Raw genomic sequence first — 25,311 nt, 5'->3', positions numbered from 1 at the left:
GAGGCACTGAATATTTATGGCAGTGCCTCATTAGCATCTTCCAACCTCACTCATTACCACGCCCCTTCCAAAGGGAAGGAGCTAGTGTAGACACAGCTTTTATGTTTTCAGTACTCCTGTTCTCTTCCTTCGTCAGTTTTCTTTCCTCTCCTACTTCGTTAAGGTCCCCAGGTTTCTGTCTTTGGTCCCATGTTCTTTGTCACACGCAGTGCACAATAACTCTCAATGTGACAACTTCTGAATCTACCTTTCCCTGTCTGTGGAGTGTTGCATATTTGATGGTGCATATCTTCCTGAATATCCAAATGCCAGTTCAGATTCCCACGATGACTCCCTCTATCCTCTGTTTGTCATCTTATATCTTTCTCTCTCTGACAATTCCACTGTTTTCCCCCTTACCCAGAGACAGGTATAGCTTATATTTGACTCCTCTCATTTTCTTCTTCCCCCACAATCAGGAGGTCACAAAAGCCTACCTTTTTTTCATTTGCAACATTTCAGTGATCTGTTCTCTCTTTTCTGTTTCTGTGTCTAAATTTTTGGCCCAGAACTCAATCATCTTTTGTCTTCACTCCTGCCCTCCCCCCCACTTTCTGCTGATTACATTGGTCCCCAACAGTCCATCCAAAGTAATGCTGCTCAGCATCTTCTCCCATGCCCAGTTCTACCATATTGTTATCCTTCTCCCTATTCAAATCCTTCATTAGCTTCTTCTCATCTTTTACATCAGGATTAGATTTCTTGTCCATGCATTTCAGGCCTTACAGTTTTGACTTCTGTATATTTTTCTGTTCCATCTCTTCTCTTCCGCTCTTCCTCATGATTGGCTAACACTACCGGCGCTGTGTTCTTCCCTTGATGTAATCTGTTCTTCCAAGTTGTTACATAGGCTTGGAACAGCATACCATTTCATCTATGCCAGTCTCTTCCCTCAGTCCCACCTTTACAATTCGCTTCTGTGAAGCCTTTTAGTGCTGCTTTACAAAATTAAAAATCTGCATTTCCTCAGGAGTGAACTCTTATCTAATGTATTATGTGTCCAAACTATTTCTGTTTAGCTTAGACCATAAACTCCCAGATGGGAAAAAAATGATCCCTGCCTCATTTATAGTGTTGAGCACACTGATATTGAATAAATATTATCTAGTAAATCCGAGAAGAAGACAAAAAATAAAAGGAAATTAAAAGTTGGTGACTAGGAAGAGTTCTTTATTAATGAAGATAATTTAATATTCGTTGAGTATTTGTTTTCTTTCAAATCTTTTTGAGTTTTATAGTTTTTCCTCTTAAAATCTTGATAATTTTTATTATCTACTGTATTGTTACAGAATTAGCAGCTTGCTGAAAATGTCATGCCATTCTTTTTTGGCTGTTTCGTCTCTGGTCGCAGACATAGTTATTTTTGAAGGAAAATTAATGGTCAAAGACAAGTCATGATTTTGGATATACTGACATTATTTCATCAAATTTAAACATGCTTTACATGCAGAAATGTCTGCAGAAATAATCCACAATGATTTTATAGTTTTCATTATTTCTTATGTGGATTAGAATGCCTCCTGTATTTATCACTTTTCCAAAAATATGTCAATACATGTCTGTACCTGTAGTGCACTAAAGATTTCTGGGAAAAAGTTATAGTTGTAGTGCAAAGTTATAGCTTTTGTTTCAAGGAGCAAAATAAATAATGCAACCAAAGAGGAAAGGAGGCAGTTGGAGATGGAAAGGAGAGAGATTCTTTAAGTATGATTCAGAAATCTTAATGATACAAAATTTTAATATGAGTTATGTAAAAGATTGCTTAGGCCAGGAGTACACAAGGTGGGAGGCCATGACATTTTATAAGGGGGGGTGCAGTGTGATCAGCTCCCCCCTGCACAGCTTCCATTGTGTGGCCAAGGGAAAGCTCCCCTGCCCCCCGCTGCTGTGGCCAAGGAGGGGGAGGAGGTGTGCGCACCTGTGATGCCTGCCCCGCTGCTGGGCTGAGGTGGCTGGTTCCGACAGCTGGGGGTGGGGGGCAAGCTGGCTGGGGATGTGGAGTGTCCCAGTGCTCAGGCTCCTCCCGTGGCACCGCAGCCAGCCCAGCCCCACAGCACTTCCCTGCCCACCCTTCTGCCCTGGGAGGAGCTGCCACTCGCCCAGCACCTGAGCCCCCAGGCCAGCATGCACCCCCACCTGGACAGCCAAGCAGCTTGCCCACCCCACCCCACACGGAGGAAGAGGAGGCACAGAGGCTGTGAGACAAGCAGCGAGAGAAGCCAGCGACTTCCTGGCTTAATGAGGTGCCCTCTTGAGGCCTTTCCTGGGATCCTCCCCCTAAACACTCCTCCCGCTTTGGGGCACTCCCCTGGAGCCTCCCAGCAACACCCTTCCTGAGCATCCCACCTGCTTTTGGCATACCCCCCTGCTCTGCATCTCTTCCTGTAGTTCCCTGGCTAATTGCAGGGCTGCAAAGGGGGTGCAACCTAAAAAGTTTGCTCTTCCCTGGCTTAGGGATTGTCTATTCTCCCCCGCGGCAACTTCGAAGTTTTCAAACTCCCAAAATTTTGAGTAAAGGGACTTCAAAGTACTCTGGGCACTTCAAAGTACCGGCAGGTGAGCCACAGCTAGATGCAAACTGACACTTCGAAGTTTAAAACATTTTAAGTTTCCACGGGAGGGAATTTGCCTAATGAAGTGCTGCATAGTGTAGCTAGAATTACTTATCTACAGTCAACTCTAATGCCTTGTGTAGACCTGGTCTAAGACACCAAGATCAGATGGATTACATGGGGCCAAGTAATCTGAGATTTTATTGGCCTGTGTTAGAAAAGGGGACTTAATGGCTGTAAATGGTTAGAGACTCATTGGGTTTTGAAGAATTAACAGTTAACTTTATTGAACAGTCTGTGTCGTGCATTGGGTGGGGTTGGTGAGGTACATGCGTGCATGCGGGGGGTGCTGGTGGGGTGGAGGTGGGGGTGGACCTGCAGGGGGGGCATTGCGTGGGGCAGGCCAAGGCCAGGTCACGGTGGCCCCTGGGTGAAGACCTCCCACATGTGCCTCCTGCATGTGTACCCCATTTCGGTGAGCCTGGCAGTATGGGACTGCACCTGGCTGGTCATACCACGACATAGTGTTGGCTACCCAGTGTGCCACAAAAAGCTCCTGCTTGCTGTCCATGAGGTTGTGGAGCGCACAGCAGGCGCCCACAACCACACATATGCTGGGGAAGCCCACCTCCAGTCATGTCAGCGGGCACCTGAAGTGCACCTTCAGATGCCCGAATGCCTGTTCCTCTGCGTTCCTGGCTTGGTTGAGCCAGGTGTTGTAGTGGTCCTGGCTCTCATTTGTGTGTCCCGTGTACGGGTGCATTAGCCAGGCCTGGAGGGGGTAAGCCACGTCGCTAACAATGCAAGGGGGCATGGTCGTATCCCCCACCGGCAGCTCCTTTGAGGGGACGTAGGTGCCCTCGGCCATCTTGAACCTGAGCCATGAGTTCCGCAGGATGTGGGCATCTTGAGCCTGGCCCAGCCAGCCCACACAAGTGTCTGTAAACCATCCTTGGACATCTACAAGGGCCTGGAGGGTGATGGAGTGGTACCCTTCTGATTTATGTACCATCTGTGGCTGTGTGGTGGGGTCCGGATGGTGACATGGATGCTGTCCAATGAGCCGATACAGTTGGGGAATCCCAGCTGCTGGAACCCGGCCACAGCAGTGTCTACATCCCCCAAGCGGAGGAGCTGGCACAGGAAGATCCGGTTGATGGCATTGATGACCTGCATGGAGTGGAGGGCAAGGGTGCCCGTGAGTGTGTGGCGGCATGCGGGGGGATCACCTCCCTGGGACTCCCTCTCTGGGCCCTGCCATGGGTGCATGGCATAGGCTGCCTTACCTCTAGGACAACCCCAACAATGGCCTTTCCCACCCAGAAATGGAGGCCTGCCGAGCAGTTGCTGTCCGGGGGGGGCCAGCTTCCGCACGGCGATGACTACCCTTTTCTCCAGGGGGAGTGCAGGCCACATGTGGGTGTCCTGGTGACGAAGTGCTGGTGCCAGCCACTGGCACAGCTCCATGAAGGTGGCCCAGGTCATCCTGAAATTGTGGCATCACTGCTCGTCATCCCACTCCTCCAGGACGATGTTGTCCCCCCATTCCCCGCTGGTGTGGTACTGCCAGAGACAATAGGAGGGCTGGGGAAGGGGGTGCTCCCAATGCACCATGGGGGGGCCTGTAGGAGGCTGGCCATGGGGCAGGCAGCACAGAGCCTGAAGTGCTACGCTGCCAGGATGGCCATTGGGCTGGCCATGATGTTCAGGATGTCCCCATTTGTGAAGTGCTGCGGGTCCATGCTGGGCTGCAGCATTGGAGCAGAGCCAGGTTCTGATGGTGCTGTGGTGGAGGTTGTATGCAGCAAGCAGCCTGACTCCTCAGCGTGTGCAAGGTGCAGGGGATTTCGGGGAGTCTGTGAGGGAGCGTATCATGCGTAGTACCTCTTCCTTCGAGGCCCCTTTGAGTAGGCAGTCGTCCAGATACGGGAATATAAGAGGGTGGCTGGCCTGTGCTGAAGGAAGGGCTTGCCGGGCATTTGACCCTTCCCTCACCATTTCCTGCCCCTTTATTTCAAAAGGAGGCTCTGGGCTGTGTAGCTGCTCCGTTTCAAAAGGACGGGGGGGATCTCTTCGATGTTGTGGACTGCAACATCAATCCACGTTTCATGTGTAGTCGCTTCGTTTTGAAGCAGCTCCCTTTGAAGTGATGGATCAGGATTACCCCTTTCAAGGTCACTTGCTGGTGTGGCCCCAGCCAATGTGTTTGGGAGCAGAGGAATGGAACCTTGGTAGCTGTTTGTTCTTCTTCGAGTGTCCCCGTGGGTGCTCCACATTAGGTGTCGGGCTCGCCCGGCGCCGCAGATCGGATCTTCCAAGCAGTTCCTGCCGGACCGCACATGCGCTGGTGCGCTCCGCTCCCTTGCGCGCTCCTGGCCATGTGCGCGATCCGGTCCCTGCCAGTTCCTCTTAACCGCCGTCGGCTGCAGACGGAATCCGACTAGGCTACGGCCAAGTTAGCGTATTCAATGGTTTTTAGCTGTTTTCTTTAAAGTTTTCAAGTTCTTAGTCTATTGTTAAGTTAGCCAGTTGTTATTTTCAAAAAAAAAAAACAAGAAACAACAAGTGGGACGGAATTCAGTCCAGTCCTAGTAACAAGCGGAGCACCGGAGGCCAGGAGCCTAGGGCCATTAGCCCTCCTGCTGTGGCAGGCTATCCGAGAGGGGGAAAACAGCACAGAGAAGGTGCTAAGTACCCCATTAACAACTAAAAGACTCACCAACAATGTCCTCTTCAGGATTCAAGAAATGTGAGTCTTGCCGAGAGGCAATGCCAGTGTCTGATGGGCACAGTCACTGTATAAGGTGCCTTGGGGAGTCCCATGTCACGCAGAAATGCTCCTTCTGTGCAAAATTAACAGCCAGAGCAAGGAAGGACAGGGAGATGTGGCTTAAAATGCTGCTATTCGACAAGGCCCTCCAGCCAGACGTGCCGGAGCGGCCGCAGCAGGAGGGACCCTCCAGGGCCCATAAAAGGAAAGCTGCCTCCCTCACCCCATCAGCGCAAAAACGGAGGAAAGTCTCCCCAACCCGATCCCTGCCGGCAGCAACAGCGAGCAGGACGGGAGGAGCGCACAGCCCCCGGCCGCAGCAACAGCTCATAGGCGGCGGCACGGAGAGCCACGTGGAGGCGGCTCAGCCTCCGATGATCAAGCAGCTGCCCCGCACTGCAGGCAGGGCGGCGGCTAAACAAGCGCCGGTACCGGCGGCATTGCAGGCAGCGGCACCGAACCCCAGGGAACCGGCAGTGCAGAGCGCGCAGGCACGCAGCCTGCAGGCACTGGAGGACACCGCCCGCACAGCACTGCCCAAGAGCGTGCCGAGCGCGGCGCAGACGGGGCCGAAATCCCCTGCATGTCAGGGGGCGGAGCCACCCCCTCAAGGGAGGGGGAAGGCTGCACAGAAAACAAGGCACCGCAGCCCCTCTCCAGACAGGGCTGCAGAGTTGCTTTCTCTCAGTCCTCCGCTCATGCTGCGGACTCCAACTAGAAGGCAGGGGTCCCCCCTAGCCTACCCGGAGCCCCCATCTCCATTTTTACAACCAGCCTCGCCCTGGCTGGGACCACCCTCACCCTTTTTGGGGTTTGAGCCGCTGGAGTACTATCACAAATCGCTCTCTCCAGTGTCCCATGTCTCTCGATGATCTCACTCCCCCAGACGCAGGGGGTACGCACCAAGGGAGTGGTCCAGGTCACCTTCCCAAGAACAGTGCCCATACTGCCATGGTCGTCCCTATCACGCAGGGCATAGACACCACCGGCATTCTACCAGGGAAAGATCCCCACAGACGGTCCCGTATCCCCGAGGGCAATCACGAACGGGGACAGAGACTCAAGTATCTCAGGGGGAACTGGTTATGGAACCCCGAGATTTTCCCTCGCAAGCTTCCAGCGAGCGGATGTACCATCACCAACAGGAACCGGAAGGGTCCAGAGAGGCGTATCCTAGTGGTTCCTCGCTCTCCTCCCCGGACGAGGCTACGGCCCCGGGGGACGTCCATCCTCCAGACAATCTCAAACAGTTTCAAGAGCTGTTTAAGAGGGTGGCCTTCACACAAGGCATCCAGACAGCAGAGGTGCAAGAGAAACACCATAAGCTCCTCAAAAATCTGAGACCTCCGACCTCCTCCAAAATAGCAATACCGCTTGACGAAGCAATCTTGGAGTCCGCCACTACGATATGGCAGACCCCTGCGACTATTCCGCCTGTCCAGAAGAGAGCGGACAAGAAATACTTTGTGCCGGTGAAGGGCATGGAGTTCCTGTTCAGCCACCCACAACCAAATTCCTTGGTGGTCGAGTCGTCGCAACAAAGATCAAAGACATCTCAATTCAAGACAGGGGGAACAGACAAAGATGCCAAGAAGCTAGAGCTGTTCGGCAGAAAGGTCTACTCCTCCTCCACACTACTGTTGCGAATGGCAAATTACGCAGCGCATCTAGCGAACCACAATTTCGACAACTACATTAGGTTAACCTCCCTCATGGACTCGCTTCCAGAGGACAAGAAACCGGTGCTCAAGGCCATCGTGCAAGAAGGCTACGCGGCCTCGAGGACGGGAGTTCAGATCGCCCTGGATGTTGCAGACACAGCAGCACGCTCCACAGCTACAGCAGTGGCGATGCGATGGGAGTCCTGGCTCCAGACTTCAGATATACCGAGGGATCTGCAGGCAAAGATCGTCGATCTTCCCTTCGACACGCAGAAGCTGTTTGCTGAATCAACTGACCCGGTCCTTCATTGCAGTAAAGATTCAAGAGCCACACTTAGGACCCTAGGGATTTACACCCCTCCATACAGAAAGAAAAAGTACTACCCTCAACAAAGATGGTACCAGTACCAGCCACAGCGTCCCCAGTACCACAGGGGTTACGAGCAAGGGTGACATCAACAGCACCAGCGGTACAGAACTTCCAGGCGACATTCCCAACAGAGCCGTGCGTCCTCGGGGCAGGGCCAAAGGCCACAAGTTTGACACACAGATCCAGGGCTGCGCCATCACTACCATCGCACAAGGTCATCCGAAGCTGTTATTCCACCATCGCCTCCGACCATTCTACGACCAGTGGCAAAGGATCACCACAGACAAATGGGTGCTGGAGATCATAGCCACGGGGTACGCCATCCCCTTCCAGTCGCTCCCACCGCCACGACCTCCACCCAGGCCCCACCTCCAGGAGGCCTTCCACGTAGCGAGGCTCAAGCAGGAGGTAGACCATCTCATGCTCATAGGGGCAGTGGAAAGAGTGCCGGAGCAACCGCAAGGGAAAGGGTTCTACTCGAGGTACTTCCTCACGGAGAAAAAGACAGGAGGCTGGAGGCCCATCTTAGATCTTCGAGGCCTCAACCAGTACCTGCGCAAGCAACGCTTTTGGATGATCACAGTCGCCTCCATCCTTACGGCACTGGACGATGGAGATTGGTTCGCAGCCCTCGACTTACAAGACGCGTATTTTCACATAACTATCCATCCGGCTCACCGACGATTCCTCCGGTTCATGGTAGGCAAAGAACATTTTCAATACAAGGTCCTATCGTTTGGCCTCTCCTCAGCCCCCAGAGTCTTCACCAAGACCTTGGCAGTGGTGTCAGCCTACCTGCACAGACGGGGTATTTATATTCCCGTATCTGGCCTCGAAGGAAGAGGTACTACGCATGATACGCGTCACAGCAGGCACGTTCTCTTCGCTCGGCCTGGTTATCAATCTGGCAAAATCAAAGATAGACCCCACACAGGACATAGAGTTCATAGTGGCATGCATAAATTCTATTACAGCGAGAGTGTATCTACCAGAGACACGCTTTTGGGCCATTGGCTCCCTCGTGCAAGTCATCACCTTCAGCCCTACGGTGCCGGTTCTGACGTGCTTACAGCTGCTGGGCCACATGGCAGCAGTGACGTTCATAGTACAGAACGCCAGGTTACACATGCGCAGCATGCAGCACTGGCTGGCGAGCGTATACAAACCGGAAGCACACACCGTTCACAGGGTGGTGTCGCCCACGACAGAGGTGCGCAAATCCCTGCGATGGTGGGTAAACCCCAAGAACATGCTAACAGGGGTACCCTTCCACCAACCACAAATATCGGTTTTTCTTACTACAGATGCCTCCCACATAGGGTGGGGAGCACACATGGGTGAAGAGGTGACGCAAGGACTGTGGTCCTCCATGGAACAGTCACTGCACATAAATATACTGGAGCTCAGAGCAGTGTTCAACGCCTGCAGACACTTTCGAGCCAATATACAATGCAAAGTAGTTGGGATCAGTACAGACAATACCTCCACCATGTTTTATATAAATTGGCAAGGAGGAGCTCGGTCCCGTGCCTTATGTGCGGAAGCAGTCTGGTTGTGGAACTGGTGCATCGCCAACAATATAACCTTGAAAGCCTCGTACTTACCAGGCGCTCACAATGTGAAGGCAGACCAGCTGAGCAGGCGTTTCGCACTCACGCACGAGTGGCAGATCCGTCCCGATCTGCTACGACCGATTTTCCAAGCATGGGGCTTTCCCCAGATAGACCTGTTTGCCACTCAACGCAACAAGAAGTGCCCACAATTCTGCTCCAGGGCAGGACTGGGATGGGGGTCCCTGAGGGAAGCATTCGCGATCTCCTGGAGGGGCCCCCTGCTTTACGCTTTTCCTCCCACAGTGCTGATCCACAAAGTCTTGCAGAAAGCCAGGAGGGAAGGAGCCCGAATGATCCCAATAGTCCCAATGTGGGATCGACAGCAATGGTTCCCCCTACTCCTGCGCATGTCGGACCGTCCACCGATGCCCCTTCCGGTGGCGCTGGATCTGCTCACGCAAGCCCAGGGGTCCATAGTGCATCCGCACCCCCAAGGCCTGCGACTACAAGCGTGGTTAATCCATGGCTCAGCTCCCTAGAGAGCACATGTACGGAGGAAGTACAACAAGTCCTAGAAAGTAGCAGGAGGACTTCCACCAGGAAGACCTACAAGCAGAAATGGACTCGCTTCACGGCATGGTGTTCTACCAAACAGCTAGCCCCCCGTTCAGTGCCTATACCTGTAATATTAGAGTATTTACTGGACCTCAAGAGAGGAGGACTCTCACTATCCTCGTTAAAGGTCCACCTTGCCGCCATTTCGGTGTTCAGACACGAAGAGGAAGGGCACACGGTGTTCGCCCATCCCATGGTTACCAGGTTCCTCAAAGGGTTGGTAAACCTATACCCCCCTCGGAAACCGCTTCCACCTTCGTGGAACTTGGACCTGGTGCTTAATGCGCTAATGGGACCACCGTTCGAGCCTTTAGCCACAGTTTCCCTCTGCCTCCTTACGATAAAGACAACCTTCCTGCTCGCAATCACGTCAGCTCGCAGGGTGAGCGAGCTTGCGGCAGTTATGACAACGCCACCCTGCACAGTATTTTCCAAGGAGGCGGTAACCATACGGCTGCATCCAGCCTTTGTTCCTAAAGTTTCTTCTGAGTTTCATATTAACGAACCTATTGTTTTACCCTCGTTTTATCCAAAGCCTCATAACTCTAACAAAGAGGCGCACTTACACCTCCTGGCTGTGAGGAGGGCGCTAGCCTTCTATATAGACAGGACCAAGTCCTACCGGAAAACGGATAGTCTTCTAGTCTCTCTCGCTCCCAAATCGAAAGGAGAAGGTCTCCCTTCGCGGAGAATCTCGAAGCACATCGTATCCTGCATAAAAATGTGCTACGAACTCAAAAAGACTCCTTTACTGGCCACGCCCAGGGCTCATTCCACTAGGGCGGTGGTGGCATCAACAGCCTTTTTCAAGGGCGTTGCGCTCAAAGACATTTGCAGAGCGGCGACCTGGTCATCCTATGACACCTTCGCCAAGCACTACGCCCTTCACAGGGTATTCCAAGAGGATACCCAGCTCTCGACAGCGGTCCTCTCGGGGACAAGCTGTACATGATCCGATTACCCACCTCCTATCTTGGGTTACTGCTGGGTAGTCACCTAATGTGGAGCACCCACGGGGACACTCGAAGAAGAAAGAAAGGTTACTCACCATAGTAACGGTGGTTCTTCGAGATGTGTCCCCATGGGTGCTCCACTACCCGCCCATCCTCCCCGCTTTGGATCTCTGTTTAGTGTTTTGCAGGAGCATCCGAGGCGGTTGGTCAAGGAACTGGCGGGGACCGGATCACGCACGTGGCCAGGAGCGCGCAAGGGAGCGGCGTGCACCGGCGCATGTGCGGTCCAGCAGAAACTGCTTGGAAGATCCGATCTGCGGCGCCGGGCGAGCCCGACACCTAATGTGGAGCACCCACGGGGACACATCTCGAAGAACCACCGTTACTACGGTGAGTAACCTTTCTTTTCCAGATGTGTGATAAGGCTATAATGGGCTTTTGTGTGTGGTAAGATTAATTTCTTACTGGAAGGATAAGGACTGTTCATGTATAGAAACTGGACTGCTCTCTAGCTCAAGAAGGTAGCTTGTCATTTCAGGGAGTGTGTACTTCTTATAGAGAGAGGATTTCATCCTCTGGGCTGTTAGCCTGGCACTTTTTAAAAGAAAATAAAATTTAAAGTTATATGTAATTTATAATGCAATAATCACAGATTAAATATGCATAATTATGGTATTACCATGTGTAATTTAATGGCATTACTGTTTTTGCATTACAGGTGCTGCATCCAGCAGTGGAGACACTAGATCTTAGAGACTGTGATATTTCAGATAATGCCCTGCTGCAACTTTGTAATTGCAAGCAACTGAAAAAAATTAACTTAAATTCTTGTAGAGAAAACAGATTAGCCATCACATCAGAAGGTATGTTTCCTGTGCAGATCATTTAAATCTACCATCCCTTTTCTTTCTTTCAAACGGGAGAATGGGAGTTAAATTGTGAAAGTAGAGTAAATACAATATGAAATACACACATGGATGAAGTCAGTTATTTTAATCAGCATCACACAGAGACAATGCATTCCTCAGGAAATTAGTTTAATTTTATGTTGCTTGGACAAAAATAAATTCATAGTAGAACTTGTAAAAAAAATAGTGGAATATGTCCATCAGAAAATGCAGTTTTGTAGCAGTGCAAACTTTTTGCAGAAAAATGTTGATTTCAACAGATTTTTCTGTTGGAAAGCACTGGACTGTTTTGACTAAGTTTTATATGGATAACATCAAAATGTTTAATTTTGACTTTTTTGTTTTGTTTAAACTTTCTTTTTTTCATATTTATATTGGCTTGACATTATAAAAATGAGTCAGTGTTTTTTGTTTTTGCTGTAAAGTTCAAAATTTCAACATATTTTGAAATGTCAATTTCCTGCAGAATTAAAATTCTGTTTTCTGACCATCTTTAATAGTTAAAAATTTTGCTAACGTGGCTAGGTGAAATTGGCACTATTTCAAAATAGTGCTGTGGAGCTGGAAATATTATTAAGAAATAGCTAGGTGCTATTTCAAAATGCATTCTGTGTGTGGTTGTGTAGTTTCAAAACAAGATATTTCGGAATGGTTATATAAGAAATATGGTATTTAGGAATGGTTAGTAAGAAATATCTTATTTCAAAATAGGACTGTCCTGTAGATGTAGCCCCAGCCACATGCTTAGACAGGGTATGCTAGCCCCCTTCTCCTTAGATTAGTTTCTGCATAAGTTCCAAAAGCCCTGTTGGGGGCTTGTCTACACTGGGTTTTTCTTTCAGTAAAAACCCCTTTCATTCACACAGCTGAGCCTGTTATTCAGGAGTAATGGAATTTAACTCTGAAAAATAACTCCACCTAAATTAATGACTTCTGCAGATTCCCTCTCTTTCAATTCTGCAGTTGAATCAGTGTGTACAAAGCAGCGCTAATTATGACTTAATTGGCCTCCTGGGAGGCATCCCATCATGCTGAGATGAGTATCCACTCTAGGCAGCCCTGCTTCTACCTGTTTCCCAGGTGTCCCAAGGTTCCTTCTCGCAACGCTTGTAGGGCAGCTTGTTGGGCTCTGGCACTTGGCTCAGGAGCCAGTTCTGCTGGTCCCAGCACCCTCGGCTGCAGCAGGATTCTCTTCTGGCCCTGCACACCAACTTCCAGCCCCCGTCTGGAGTTCCCCGAAGCGGCAGAGAGGCTCCTTGCCAACCCATGTGTGGAACTCCAGCCGCAGTCAAGGGCACTGTGGAGCAGCAGTGGGTCTCCCTGCTGGCCCATGCATGGAACTCCAGCTCTGGTCTGAGTCTCGGTGGGGGACGTGGAACTTCAGCCCAGGCCGGGGCTCTGCAGGGCAGCAGTGGGGCTCACCACTGGCCCCGCACGCAGAACTCCAGCCCCAGTCTGGGACTCCGTGAGGCTCCCGCCAGCATGGTGTGTGGAACTCCATCCCTGGTCTGGGGCTCAGCAGGGTGGCAATGAGGGCTCCCTGCCAGCTCCATGCTACTCCCTGAGTCTCCATGCAACAGGGCACCTCTCAAAGCTACGCTGCCCGGGCTTTGGCTTTTGCTCTGGGTAGTAGGGTTTGGGGCCCCAGGTGTCGTTCTTGAAGAGGACCTCAGCTTTCTGCCCTGGGTCCCAGTGAATCTAATGCCTGCCATGCTGGTGGTGCTGCATCCTGTGGTACTGGGCTGCAGGATGAGAACTGCTGATTTAGGGCACCTTTCAAAACGCACCCTCAAATCATTATATTGCTCTGTAATTTCTTCAGTATTTTACTTCTTTCCAATTCTGGGAGGTATAAACCAAAGCAAAGTGCCCCCCCCCCCCCACCAAGGGTCCTTTCCTCCCTAAGCAGGGCTTCTAGCTTTCGTTCTCTACAGCTTTTAAACCATTTGAATGGGAAGGGTTTCACCAGTGGGTACTGGCAAGGGCTGTCTCAGCTTTCCCATTCCAGTCTCCTGGAATTGGTGCTCCCATCCCCCGCAAAAGAACCCTGGTGGTTAAGGGTTCCCCGTGTTCCCTTTCCCTTATCTGCACAAAAATTCCAAAGTGCGCCCACAAAACGTGTCTTCCATCTGCAGTTTGGCACGTTCTGTTTTCTTCACCTGTGATGTTGGAAGGCTTTGCTGAGGGCCTTCAGTGAGCCTACACAGAGCAAGGGATTGGCAGAAGCACACGGAAGAGCTGAAATCTTCAAAGTATTAACGATGCCTCAGTCTGCATCTGAAACTGTGGGAAAGCACCTCACTAATCTTTTCCACTGTCCAACTTTCCTCTTCTCTGGAGGAGCTCCACCCCTGCCTCCAGCTCACAGGCCACTTCCCTGCCTTTGCTCCCCACAACCTAAGAGTGCAGTGCTGAGCAAGCCCCTCTCCCCAGTTTGGGCTCTGACAGCAGTGGCAGGTCCAGCTCAGTGCATCTCTTCCCCAGCTCTCTCCCATTTCTTGCCTCCCTTCCCCCAGCCAGGCACTGATCTCCCCCGGCCCCCCACCTGCCCCCACCCATGCGCTGATCTCTCCAGCTCCCTCCCCCTTCCACCAGCCAGGCACTGGTGTCTCCACCACGCTCCCTCATCCCCCAGCCAGGCACTGATCTCTCCCTCTGCAAGCCAGGGGCTCCCCTTCCCCCATCCCCTGTGGTCTGCGGTACTTTAAAAACTCCTTATGAGTGTTCCCCCTTCTTCAGCTCAAAGCAATCAAACACTGGCCCTGCATTGGTTCCATTTTTTTTACTTCTTTATTCTATGGGATAATTCAACCACAGCAGGGTGGTCTGTCTGCTTTTCTGGGGCTTTTTATGCTTTTTTTTTGCAGTCATGCCTTTTTCACCCTAAGCACTTTGCCTGCACGTACTGTGAACAGCTGGATATGATACCAGGTACTCCCCACATCAGCACTCAAGACCCCCTTGGATACCTGTACTCTATCATCCAATCACAGTCCTACCATCACCTGCTGCGTCACATTAAAGAGCAGTGATTGCTCTGCTGCCACATCTTGTTCTTGTAATGCAGGATGCACATCTGCTTCTTTGCACACACAGGCGAGCTGGACTGCCTGTAGCTCCTTGAAATGGCCCAGAAAGGAACAGGAAACTTTGGGGGGAGATTCAGGAAGAGAAGGGGCTCATGGGACAACTTCCTGATTCCCAGGATATCATGTGTTTCCTGTTGACATACTGCAATGCCTAGCGAGGCCAGGCATGGTGAGATACATACCCAAAATGCATTCCTCTTATTTCTGAATAGGGCTCTGTAATGTGAACGCTCAGTTTAGAAACGCTCTTGCAGTGTGGACACTCCGATCAGGAATAACTTATTTCTGCTTCAGAAAGTAGAAATAAGTTATTCCAGAAAATTCTGCAGTGTAGACATCGCTTTGGTGGAAAAGTGAAAGGCCCTTTTGATAGAAAACCTATTATTCTACTTGGGAAGAAGCATTCGGTATTGATGGGTGCTAATGGTTCACCAGTTCTTAGCCCTGTTCAAAGCATCTTGTAAGTATCCCTTCTCAATTACACCAGCTTGTCCGTTACAACATCCATGTATGGTATCAGGCATCCCTTTAGTGTGTAGTAACAGAAAAAGACAAAGAAAATTACTTATTGGCTCTGAAGCTCTTTCCATAATATCTCCTTTGTACACTTGATAAACTAAAGAGTTCAACCATTTGTTATTTTATGAATTTCAAAAATATCTGTAGCCAAGTCATTATGACAAAAATAGTCTGTTGGAGTAATTTCTGATAAGCTAAAAACATCTCTGGATAGATCATTATCTTATTGATCATTAAAAAGTACCCAGCTGCTGCATTGTGGTTGCCAGTAAAGTTCAGTTTAGGTTCAGTTTGAATGCAAAGACTTATAAACACAAGGCATGTTGGGACTTTTGTTCACCTGCAAAAAATAAAAGAGACTGTATGGTAATTTGATTCTTTTACTAATAAGTTAAACCAGCATGACCAGTTTTAAACCAATATAAGAGAGTTGAATGCAGAAATTGCATTGGGTTAAGTGACTGAATTTGCTAACCAGTGCAACTTCTGAGTGTAGACATGTCCTTAGCTTCCCCAGGATTATTTGATTTAATTGCATCAGTGTTGTAGCCTTTGCTATCTTAATTGTAGTTTGATTATGGTAGTTTGGTTAGGGCTTTGTTTTAACGTACAGTAAAATTCCTTTAATCTGGCCTCTGATGGTCCGGAAATCCTGATGGTCCGGCATCCCTGACACATGTGTACGTCGAAATTCGTGTAAGTCGGGGGGGGGGGCTTGGGTGGTGGGTTGGGGCCTTGGAAGGGGTACAGGGGCTAAGCCTGGGGTCGGTTAAAGCTGCAGGGGGGCCAGCATGTGGAATTGAGCTGGGGCGTGTGGGGGTTGGAGCCTGGGTGTGCGGGGGAGGTGAAGCTGGAGACGCACGGGGGTGGGGAAGCTGCAGGAGTGTAGGGAATGCAGAAGCTGCAGGAGCTGTGGGTAGAGAAGAAGCTGAGGATGTTCAGGAATGGTGAGCTGCAGCTGGGCGTGGGGGAGGTGAGTCGTGATGGGGGGTTTGAATTAGGGCATAAGGGTTATGGTTACGTTCAGTAGTCTGGAAAATTTGGTAATCCGGCACCTGTCCGGTACTGGACGTGCCAGATTAAAGGAATTTTACTGTATCCATATATCAAGAAGCCATTATAGTATAGCTAACATAGACCCAGGAAGGCCTACCATTCTTATCTTTCCTGTCAGCAGTAAGGCAAGCAGCCTGCCAGTGAAATATGGCATCATGGGCTTTTTGCAAAATGTTTTTCTTCCACCCTGTTTATAAGAAATACTAAGGTCAGCATAGTAATGTTAAGTCATGAACGTAAATGTTTGCTTTCTGCTTCACTTTTGGCACCAAATGGTGTTCAAGCTTTCCCCACCTTCCCCTGACAGCAAAGGTGTGATGGTCTCAATTGGATTCGCATAAAGGTCACTGTGCGCAGTTCCCACTGATGGCAGGGTGGCCTACTGGCTAAGCCTCTTGCGAAGCCTAGAGACTTGAAGTGTAAGTCTTCAGCCCACACCCTAGAGGCTCTAGTATTAGTTTGGGGCATGGTCCCAAAAGTCTAGTTTCCCCCAAAGTGGAGGTGTTCTCTGGGATTCTACCCCTTTTGCCTGGGAAGGGTTCAGAGGCTCTGTGCTCTGGTGGCCGACCCGGTGGCAACTCTGGCTCAGGCCCTGCAAATGTCAAAGCCAGCTCCTGCCTCTTGGCTGGTCAGCCCTGAACAGGGCTAGCTTGTCTCCTTTATGCTGCTTCCGGGCCTGACACTGGCTATAGGTGAATCAGTGTGGGGCTAATTGGGCAAACAGGCTCTGTTTAATCCCTGCCCTGCCTGGCCTTCCTCTCACTCCCTTACAGTCACCTAATGGTGTTTTTCCCCTGACCTTTTTATCAGAAATTGGTCTTGAAAAACTGACCATAGAAAACATGTTGAGGTCATCAGAAAACTTGAGGTATTGTTGGAGATTCTGTGAAATCAGAGCTTAATGTAGTATCAGTATTTCAGCACTATGAGATAAAATGGATATAAGAACCCTTCGCTGCATGGGGAGCAGGTGCTAGACATTGAGGTGTATTCACCTCCTTAAGGCTCTCTCTCTCTCTCTGTCTCTCATTATCTCTGTTATCTTTGCTCCCACTATTCGTAGAACAGCCCTTTGTTTTTCCACTCTTTAACTTAAATTCTAGTAGTAGGCATCCTTCAGTCTGCATAGACTATGGATCGCGCCCTTTATAGTTTCAATTGAGGACTTCATTTACAGCGTCTACTGTGACTATGAAGACCCACACGAGAGTGACAGTCCTTGCTGCATCTCTTGCAGAAGTGGTGGGTGTCTGGCAAGTCCTTAGTGTGCTTTCTGTGCGCTCGCTTCTCCTCTGCTAGCTGTCTGATCCTCATCTCGCCCTTCTGAAGGCCCTTGTGTAGCCCTGCCTCCATCTGCCGCAGTCGTCTGCTAGTTCTTCCCAGTTGTCCAGCTCGTTGTCTACCTCTCTGAGGTCTCTGTTGCAGGCATCTTTGTAGTGCGACTGGGGGCATCCGGGAGGTCTTTTGCCAGAGGCTAGCTCACCATACAGGATGTCTTTTGGAATCCTTCCATCATTCATCCTGTGGACGTGGCCAACCTAGCGGAGCCGACGCTGCCTGAGGAGGGTGTGCATGGTTGGGATTCCAGCTTGCTCGAGGACGGCGGTGTTGGTCACTCTGTCTTTCCGTGATATTCCAAGGATGCGCCTGAGGCAGCGCAAGTGGAAGACGTTCAGCCTCTTTTCCTGGTGGGCATACAGGGTCCAAGTCTCGCTGCCATAAAGGAGGGTTAACTCAACTTACATTCTACTCACTGCAATAACACCTTCCTCACCCAAAGAAGCCAGCAGGCCTTGGCTTCTAGAGTCAGTGAGTATTGCACCCTGCTTGTATAGCACAAGTTTGAACCATAAGTGCAGTTAGTTCAGTAACTTGTATTAGTTGTTATAACATTAAGTAAAATCTCTGTCTGTAACCAGACATTAACGGTATTAAGCATCTGCAGTTTGCGTGTGTTAAGTGCTGCTTTACTACCATGGTGCTGCTAAAATAAGCAAACCATAAGTGCTGCTCAAAGTGTTGTCTGTGTAATTACTGGAAATCCTGAAAACTCACCCTTAGCTAGAGACATGCTCTGTCTCAGACTCTTTATGTTAACTCAGGAGAGGTGCGAACCTTAATCGTTAAGGTGACTGTCTGTCCCGGTTTTGGTGGGACAGCCCGTATTTGGGGTGCCGAAAAGGCATCCCTACTTATTTTTAAAAAGGGACTAATTGTCGTGTATTTTCTGCGAGCAGCTGCACAGGCACAGCTGCTGGCCAGAGAGCAGGGAGCCCACTGGTTAGCCTACTTTCACCTTTCTGGGGCTTGGGGGAGCATGGGTGGCTGCCCCATCCCTGCCGCTTCTCCAGGGCTCGGGGAGGGTGGTGGGGGAAGCGCTGTGGCTGCCCTGTCCCTGCTGCTGAGGCTTGGGGAACGCGGGGGGTGGGAGGGAAGCACCACAGCTGCCCCATCCCTGCCACTTCCTTGGGGCTCCCAGGAGCACTGGGGGCTGCTGGGGTTTGGGGAGGGTGAATGACTGCTGCCTCCTTCCTGGATCCCCAGTGCTTGGAGGGGTCAGGAGGAGCCACCCGTCTCCCCATATCTCCCTGTCCTGTATTTGGTACAGGAAGATACGGTCACCCTAGTAATTTGTAAATTTTAAGTCAGATTGGCGAGAGCTCTCAAGTCCATAATTCCAACAAAATTTCCCCCAAGTCAACAATGTAGGGGGCTTGCAGAGGTTTAACCAGTTAAATATCAGTTCATTTAAATCAATGCAACTTTTCAAGTGTAGACTAAGCCAAAAATCCACACACACACCAGAGGAAATAGATAAACCAACTGTAGGTAAAGTAAATACATTGGAAACGTTCAGAAAAAATTCTAAAATGTTGCATGTTATTTGTAAAAAATAGCAGGTAAAAAAAGCTCCGGCAGAATGTGACTTGTGAATTGACAGTCTCGTTTTTTATAAATAAGTGTTATACAATAAGATGTTTATAGCAATGTAGGCATATTTACATAAGAATGACTTGCTGTATTTCTTCCTTAGGAGTCACAGCCCTGGCATTGTCCTGCCCTTATTTACGGGAAGCTTCATTTAAAAGATGCTGCAATGTAACAGACAATGGAGTTCTTGCTCTTGCACTCAATTGTCAACTTCTGCAAATAGTTAATTTAGGCAGCTGCTCAGGCATCACGGATGTATCTCTGCATGCTCTTGGACAGAACTGCAGATTTCTCCATAGTGTGGATTTTTCATCTACTCAGGTAACTAAAATCACACTAATAAAAATATAAATGACAGTGACACAAATGTAATGAAGAGATGACTTTTATTAACAGCATATTTAGCTGTGTTTTTAGCAAGCAGCTCCAAAGACACATCTATTTTCAGATACTCTTTCCCTATGAAATGGTATCAAATGTGTTCTGTCTTTTGATAATACGAAAACATTTTCTCCAGATACGAATTACTAGTAATGACATCTAATGTGAAGCACAGATACTGTTTTTTCATTAAAGCCTATCAAATACCTGTTTTTTTTTATAGTGCTGCTCCTGTTACTGGGTGCTATAGGAATATAATCTTGCACCAGTTAATTAAGTTCTTGTGGCTAGAGGGACTAATTGGCCTGGGGGCGGGATAACATGCTGAACGGTATGACTCATAGAACCACTGAAAGCATAAGACATAATAAATAAAAGAACTGATTTTTTGTTGACTTCTCAAGGTTTAGTCACTCTGAAAGAAAGTGTATGTGTGTAAAACAAAAGGTTTGAGCAGAATTGTATACTGAATCATCCTCTAGGTTTATAAATTATTAATAAATAATATGATCCAGACAACGCCTCATCTGTGTTCTAGGCGAGGCAGTTCATAGACCTTGCACCTCTGGCCTTGCCACATGTATTATGAAAGTAAAAAAATAGTTTGAGCCCCGCACCTCTTTCATTACAAATTAGGCACAAGGTTAAACAGGGATTTTGGTCCAGTTCCATGATTTACTTTTCTTCAAAATAGTAAGTATCTTGACATTTTAGGTTCCATGCAAATTTAAGGTTCTGGTTTTTGGAGAAGCTGCTTATTTCTGAACCACACATTGTACAGCGGGAGTGCTGTCTTATACACATAGTTAGCTCTAATTTAGACCGGCCTCGCAGTTGAAATGTTTCCTTTGATGATTTTTTTTCATTTAAAGGCTTGTGAAAAGAATGTGTGTTCAGAGACAGGATTTGAAGGAGAAAAGGGTAGCTGCCTGTTGTATCAGGACAAGGCCATTTCCAAGCAGCGGGGGAGCATGAAGACTGCATGAAAACCAGGGAGGGAATGATTGGGGTGGTGCCCTGGGTTAGACGGATTTGAGGAGACAAGTGGGGGCAGGAAGAAATAAGAGCAGAGCCGCATGAGGGAACAGAGGAGCAAAGATTCTTGAACTACAGTGGGTCTCAGCTCTCACCGCATAAGTTCCCTGATTTCCTGTCCTTTGCCCTCTGCTGGAGTGAAGGGGAGAGAACATCTCCTGGTCTGGCAGCTAGGCCAGTGCACTGCAGGCCTTCATTTGATGGGCATGGCACAAGTGCCAGTTAAGAGAAGTGGGGATTATTGGCAGAAGTTCACCTTTCATTGCACTGTGGGGCCTGGATCGCTTGCTGTTTGAACTAGACTAAAGGATGGATTCTCTGTACCATGAATAAATTATGGACCAGGAGTGGGCAGGTGAGATTCTCTGGCCTGCAATGTGCAGGATGTCACGCTAAATAATCTTGATCAACTTTTCCAGCTTTAAAGTTTATGAACCATGTTCCCTCTAATTTTTTTCAATCCATGTGTGGACTAATGTTTATTATGGGTGCCAAGGCATGTGCGGGTGTGCACCACCAGAAAAAGCACAGGCTGCCGGATGTGGGCACTCTGCTAATTAGCTGGCTGGCACCTCAGTCTCTCCTGGGTGGCCACCAAACCACTCAGTTTACAGGGACCACCATCTGAATCTATTTGTTGTTGACAAATCCAATCTGGTCATTACTTATAACTCTGTTATCCTGTAGGTGCTTACACATTGAGGCTATGTCTACACTAGCCAAAAACTTCAAAATGGCCATGCAAATGGCCATTTCGAAGTTTACTAATGAAGCACTGAAATACATATTCAATGCCTCATTAGCATGTGGGTGGCCACGGCACTTCAAAATTCATGCGGCTCGCCGCCACGTGGCTCGTCCAGACAGGGCTCCTTTTCGAAAGGACCCCGGCTACTTCAAAGTCCCCTTATTCCCATCTGCTCATAGGAATAAGAGGACTTCGAAGTAGGCGGGGTCCTTTTGAAAAGGAGCCCCGTCTGGACGAGCCGCCTGTTGTTGAGCTGCGCGGCGGCAAGCCGCGTCAATTTCGAAATGCTGCGGCCGCCCGCATGCTAATGAGGTGCTGAATATGTATTTCAGCGCTTCATTAGTAAACTTCGAAATGGCCATTTTGAAGTTTTTGGCTAGTGTAGACATGGCCCGAATGTTTAATATTTTGAGTATATTTCCAAGAATAGAAGGTAGGCCTGTAACTTCCCAGGGTGTCTTTGTTTCCATTTTAAAATATGGGCACTACCTTTGCCCTTTTCCACGCCTCTAACTTGTCCACTAGGAGTTCTTGAAGACAGTTGCTAAATGGTTCTGAGATTGCTTCAGCTAGTCCCTTAAGAATCCTAGGATGAATTTCATCAGGCCCTGCTGACTTGATTACATCTGATTTATCTGAATGTTCTGTTCTGTCTGTATTTTGGCTTCGTTCCTTCCCTCCTGCTGTTAATATTAACTGTCTTCAGTAGCTAGTCACCAATAACTTTTTTTTTTTTTGTAGTGAAGACAGGAGCAGGACAGATGTTAGTTACTACAGAGAAGCTCTGAAACACTCTTCCAAGGGGAGCAGTGTGGGCAAAATATATAATTGGTTTGCAGACTGAGCTTAATAAATTTATGGAGGGGATGATATGATGAGACCACTTATTTTGGCACATAAGCCAACCTGCAGCTGCAGGGGATTGTGTGCTAGATGGGGAGGGCTCTGAGTTACTATAGAGAATTCATTCCCAGGTTGGTCTTGCTCACCTATATAGGATCTGACTGCCATATTTGGGGTTAGGAAGGAGCTTTTTCTGTGTGTCAGATTGGCAGACACGCTGAGGTGCCCCTTACCTCTGCAGAATAGTACAGTATAGGGCACAGCTAATTTGCAGGTTTAAAGTAGTGCAAATGGTGGATTGTCTGTAACTTGAGGTCTTTAAACCATGATTTGAGGACATCAGGAGTGCAGTCCGAGGTAGTGGGTGGGTGAGGTTCTGTGGCCTGCAACGTGCACAAGGTCAGAATGCATTAGCATGATGGTCCCTTCTGATCAGAATGTCTGTGAAATTGGGAGCAGGCATTTTATAGCTGTCATATAACCAGGCATAAATGCCTGTGTAAGAAGCAGACCTCTACCTTCCTGTGCCAATGGTGGGAGAAATGCTGAATGTTACCAGTGGAGGTGCAGCCTTAACATTGTCCCTGGCTGGAGCACATTGCTGATTGTTCCCTATTTTTGCTAATCCCTTTTCCCAAAACATCAAATCTAGCTACCCTTCCCCATCACACTAAGATTGCTTTTTTCCCTATCCAAGTGAGCATAGGAGAGAAATTTATTCCTTCAGGAAAGGCAGCAAAGATTCAAGTTGGCATTTATGATATTTCTAAGATTAAAAAACACCTCACTCGCTTTAAAAAAGTGAATTTTTTCAAGTATTCCGTAAACGTAATAAAGACTCAAAAAAGGCATAAGCCCAAATAAAAATACTTTGCAGGTCATCCTTAAGAGCTAAGGGATGCCTCATTATTAGTTTTTTATAAGCTTAATTCTTTTCCTTTGCTGACCCCTCCAATAAGTAGATATTTTTCAGTCCTCATATTAGTGTTTGCTGCCTACCATGTGATGCATTGTGGGTAAGATTGTTCAAGCCTTTATGTGGGTACATGCAGCATCAGAGGGCCTACAAAGATCGTCTCCCCCTTACACACAGCCTGCTGGATAAGAGGAGCTACAAAAATGTCAAAGGATGGGTTCAGGATGTAAATTCCCTATATGACATGCCACTTAGCTGCTCAGAAAAACACAGAGGGCTTGTCTACACTAGCTGCCTACTCCGAAGGGAACATGGTAAGTAAGGTGTCGGGAGATTATTAATGAAATGGTGCGCTGCATATGTAGCACTTCATTAAGCTAATTCTCTCCCGGAGCAACTTCAGAGTGTTAATTTTGAGGTGTAAAGGGACTTCGAAGTTGCCCAGGCACTTCAAAGTACCAGCAGGTGAGCCGCAGCTACATGCGAGCCAGCACTTTGAAGTTTAATACTTTGAAGTTGCTGGGGGGGAGAATTAGCTTAATAAAGTGCTGCATGTGCAGCACAGCACTTCATTAATGATCTCCTGACACCGTACTTACTATGCTTCCTTCGACGTAGGGAGCTCGTGTAGACAAGCCCAGACCTGCCCAAATTTCTTCATGGAGTGTGACATTTTTGAATCCCTCCTATGCAGGCTAGTGACTAAAGACCACAGTTTTGCCCTGTTTTGTATGGGAAGATTTTTCTTTTCTTCTGGTGGGGGGGGCTCAAATGAGGACCATCTGTGTTGCCCATGTGTCAGATTGCTTGGTTTCAGTTAGCGTTTTATTTGTGTTGATGTGTATTCATTTATTATTTTAATGTTTTTATTAGTTTCATTGTGTGCCAGTTTTCTGCCTGTTGATATATGGGCCATATAAATGTTTCAAAGAAATGATATCACACTTAAAAATCTAACAGAAAAATTCTGTGGTTTTGCTGTTCCCTTCTTTTGGCAAAACTTCGGCTAAAGATAAAATTCTCATACTATAAAGCAGACAAATGTCAGCTGAGCTAGATTTACTATTCAAATGACAGAACAAATAATGTTACTTGTAGACAAGCAAAGACTATGTTCATTTAATATACACAGAACGTAACTTTGAAAAATTCCATCGGAAAAAAAAAGCAGTCAAGTAGCACTTTAAAGACTAACAAAATAGTTTATTAGGTGAGCTTTCGTGGGACAGACCCACTTCTTCAGACCATAGCCAGACTATGGTCTGAAGAAGTGGGTCTGTCCCACGAAAGCTCACCTAATAAACTATTTTGCTAGTCTTTAAAGTGCTACTTGACTGCTTTTTGTTTTGATAGTGTATAGACTAGCACGGCTCCCTCTCTGTTACTATCCTTCGGAAAAGTTCATGATGTTATAGATTGGGGTAAAACTAATTTACACCAAGTGGTTACACCTGGTATGTTTAACCACTGCACTTCCTTTAAGGTAGGTGTAGTGTCCTTGGCCCGTGACAGTTGCCCTATTTAGGTGGCGCGGGCCTCCACAGCTGGCACCCCCCATGCCCAGCCAACCCTGGGGCCTTGTCCCCTTTAATGGGCTGCGCAAGGCAGGCCTGCTGTTAGGAAGCCCAGCCCTCAGTTCAGGGTGGGAAAGCAGGCAAACAGTTCAGAAGCCGAGCCCTTAGTTCAGGGCAGGGCGGCAGGTGAGCAGTTCAGAAGCCCAGCCCTCCGTTCTGGGCATGGGAGCAGACAAACAGCTAGCCACCAAAACGGGGTAGCTCGGGAGAGGCAAGGGGCTCCCTCTCCAGGGAGGCAGGGTAGTGGCACGCAGGCCCTCCCACTCCACTGCGTCACAGCCTGGGGCTCTAACAATCGCTCTCACCCTGAGCTTGGTAGTGGGGATGCAGGCCGCAACACACCACCATGGGCTCAGGGGGAGCATTCCCTGGGCCACTTCCTACCTCCACCTCCAGCGGCGTGGGGTCCCAGTCGGATTGGTCCGTAAGTCCAAGCAGGTGGGTCTCCTCTGGTTAGGTAGCACTTGGAAGGTCTGGCCAGTTGGACATCTCGACGTCATTCGGGTAGTCCACCGGGGCAGGAACATGAACTCCAGACGGTTGGAGGCCTCAGTGCCACGGGTGTCAGGCAGGTCTGCAGGGCCATGCTCACCTGGAACCCCAGGGTAACTGGTCACAGGAAGTCTTTCTGGCCCTGGCAGGGCCTTGGAATAGGGGCCCTGCCACAAGCACGAGGGCCCCGGTAGATCAGGGAAGTTGGGGTACTGTCCCAATGGCAGGCTCGGCTGTGGTTGCCTTGGCTGGTCCGAGCATCTGGTGGGCAGCTTTCAGGAGCCCACCAGTTGGCGCTGGGTCCCC

At 48.9% G+C, this 25,311-nt stretch overlaps 1 protein-coding gene across 3 annotated transcripts in view; it reads left to right on the top strand.

Annotated features, from left to right (window-relative positions):
- Nucleotides 1–25,311, top strand: part of AMN1 (antagonist of mitotic exit network 1 homolog) — a 69,279-nt gene that overhangs the window by 27,302 nt on the left and 16,666 nt on the right. For all 3 annotated transcript variants that reach the window (XM_074983786.1, XM_074983785.1, XM_074983787.1), the window contains exons 3-4: nt 11,232–11,376; nt 19,120–19,337. In XM_074983786.1, the coding sequence (XP_074839887.1) occupies nt 11,232–11,376; nt 19,120–19,337 (363 nt within the window). The remainder of the gene's footprint in view (nt 1–11,231; nt 11,377–19,119; nt 19,338–25,311) is intronic.

The sequence above is a fragment of the Carettochelys insculpta genome, chromosome 1, assembly GCF_033958435.1.
Source record: "Carettochelys insculpta isolate YL-2023 chromosome 1, ASM3395843v1, whole genome shotgun sequence".
In the NCBI taxonomy this organism is placed as follows: Eukaryota; Metazoa; Chordata; order Testudines; family Carettochelyidae; genus Carettochelys; species Carettochelys insculpta.
This window is presented reverse-complemented; position numbering and strand designations above follow the sequence as displayed.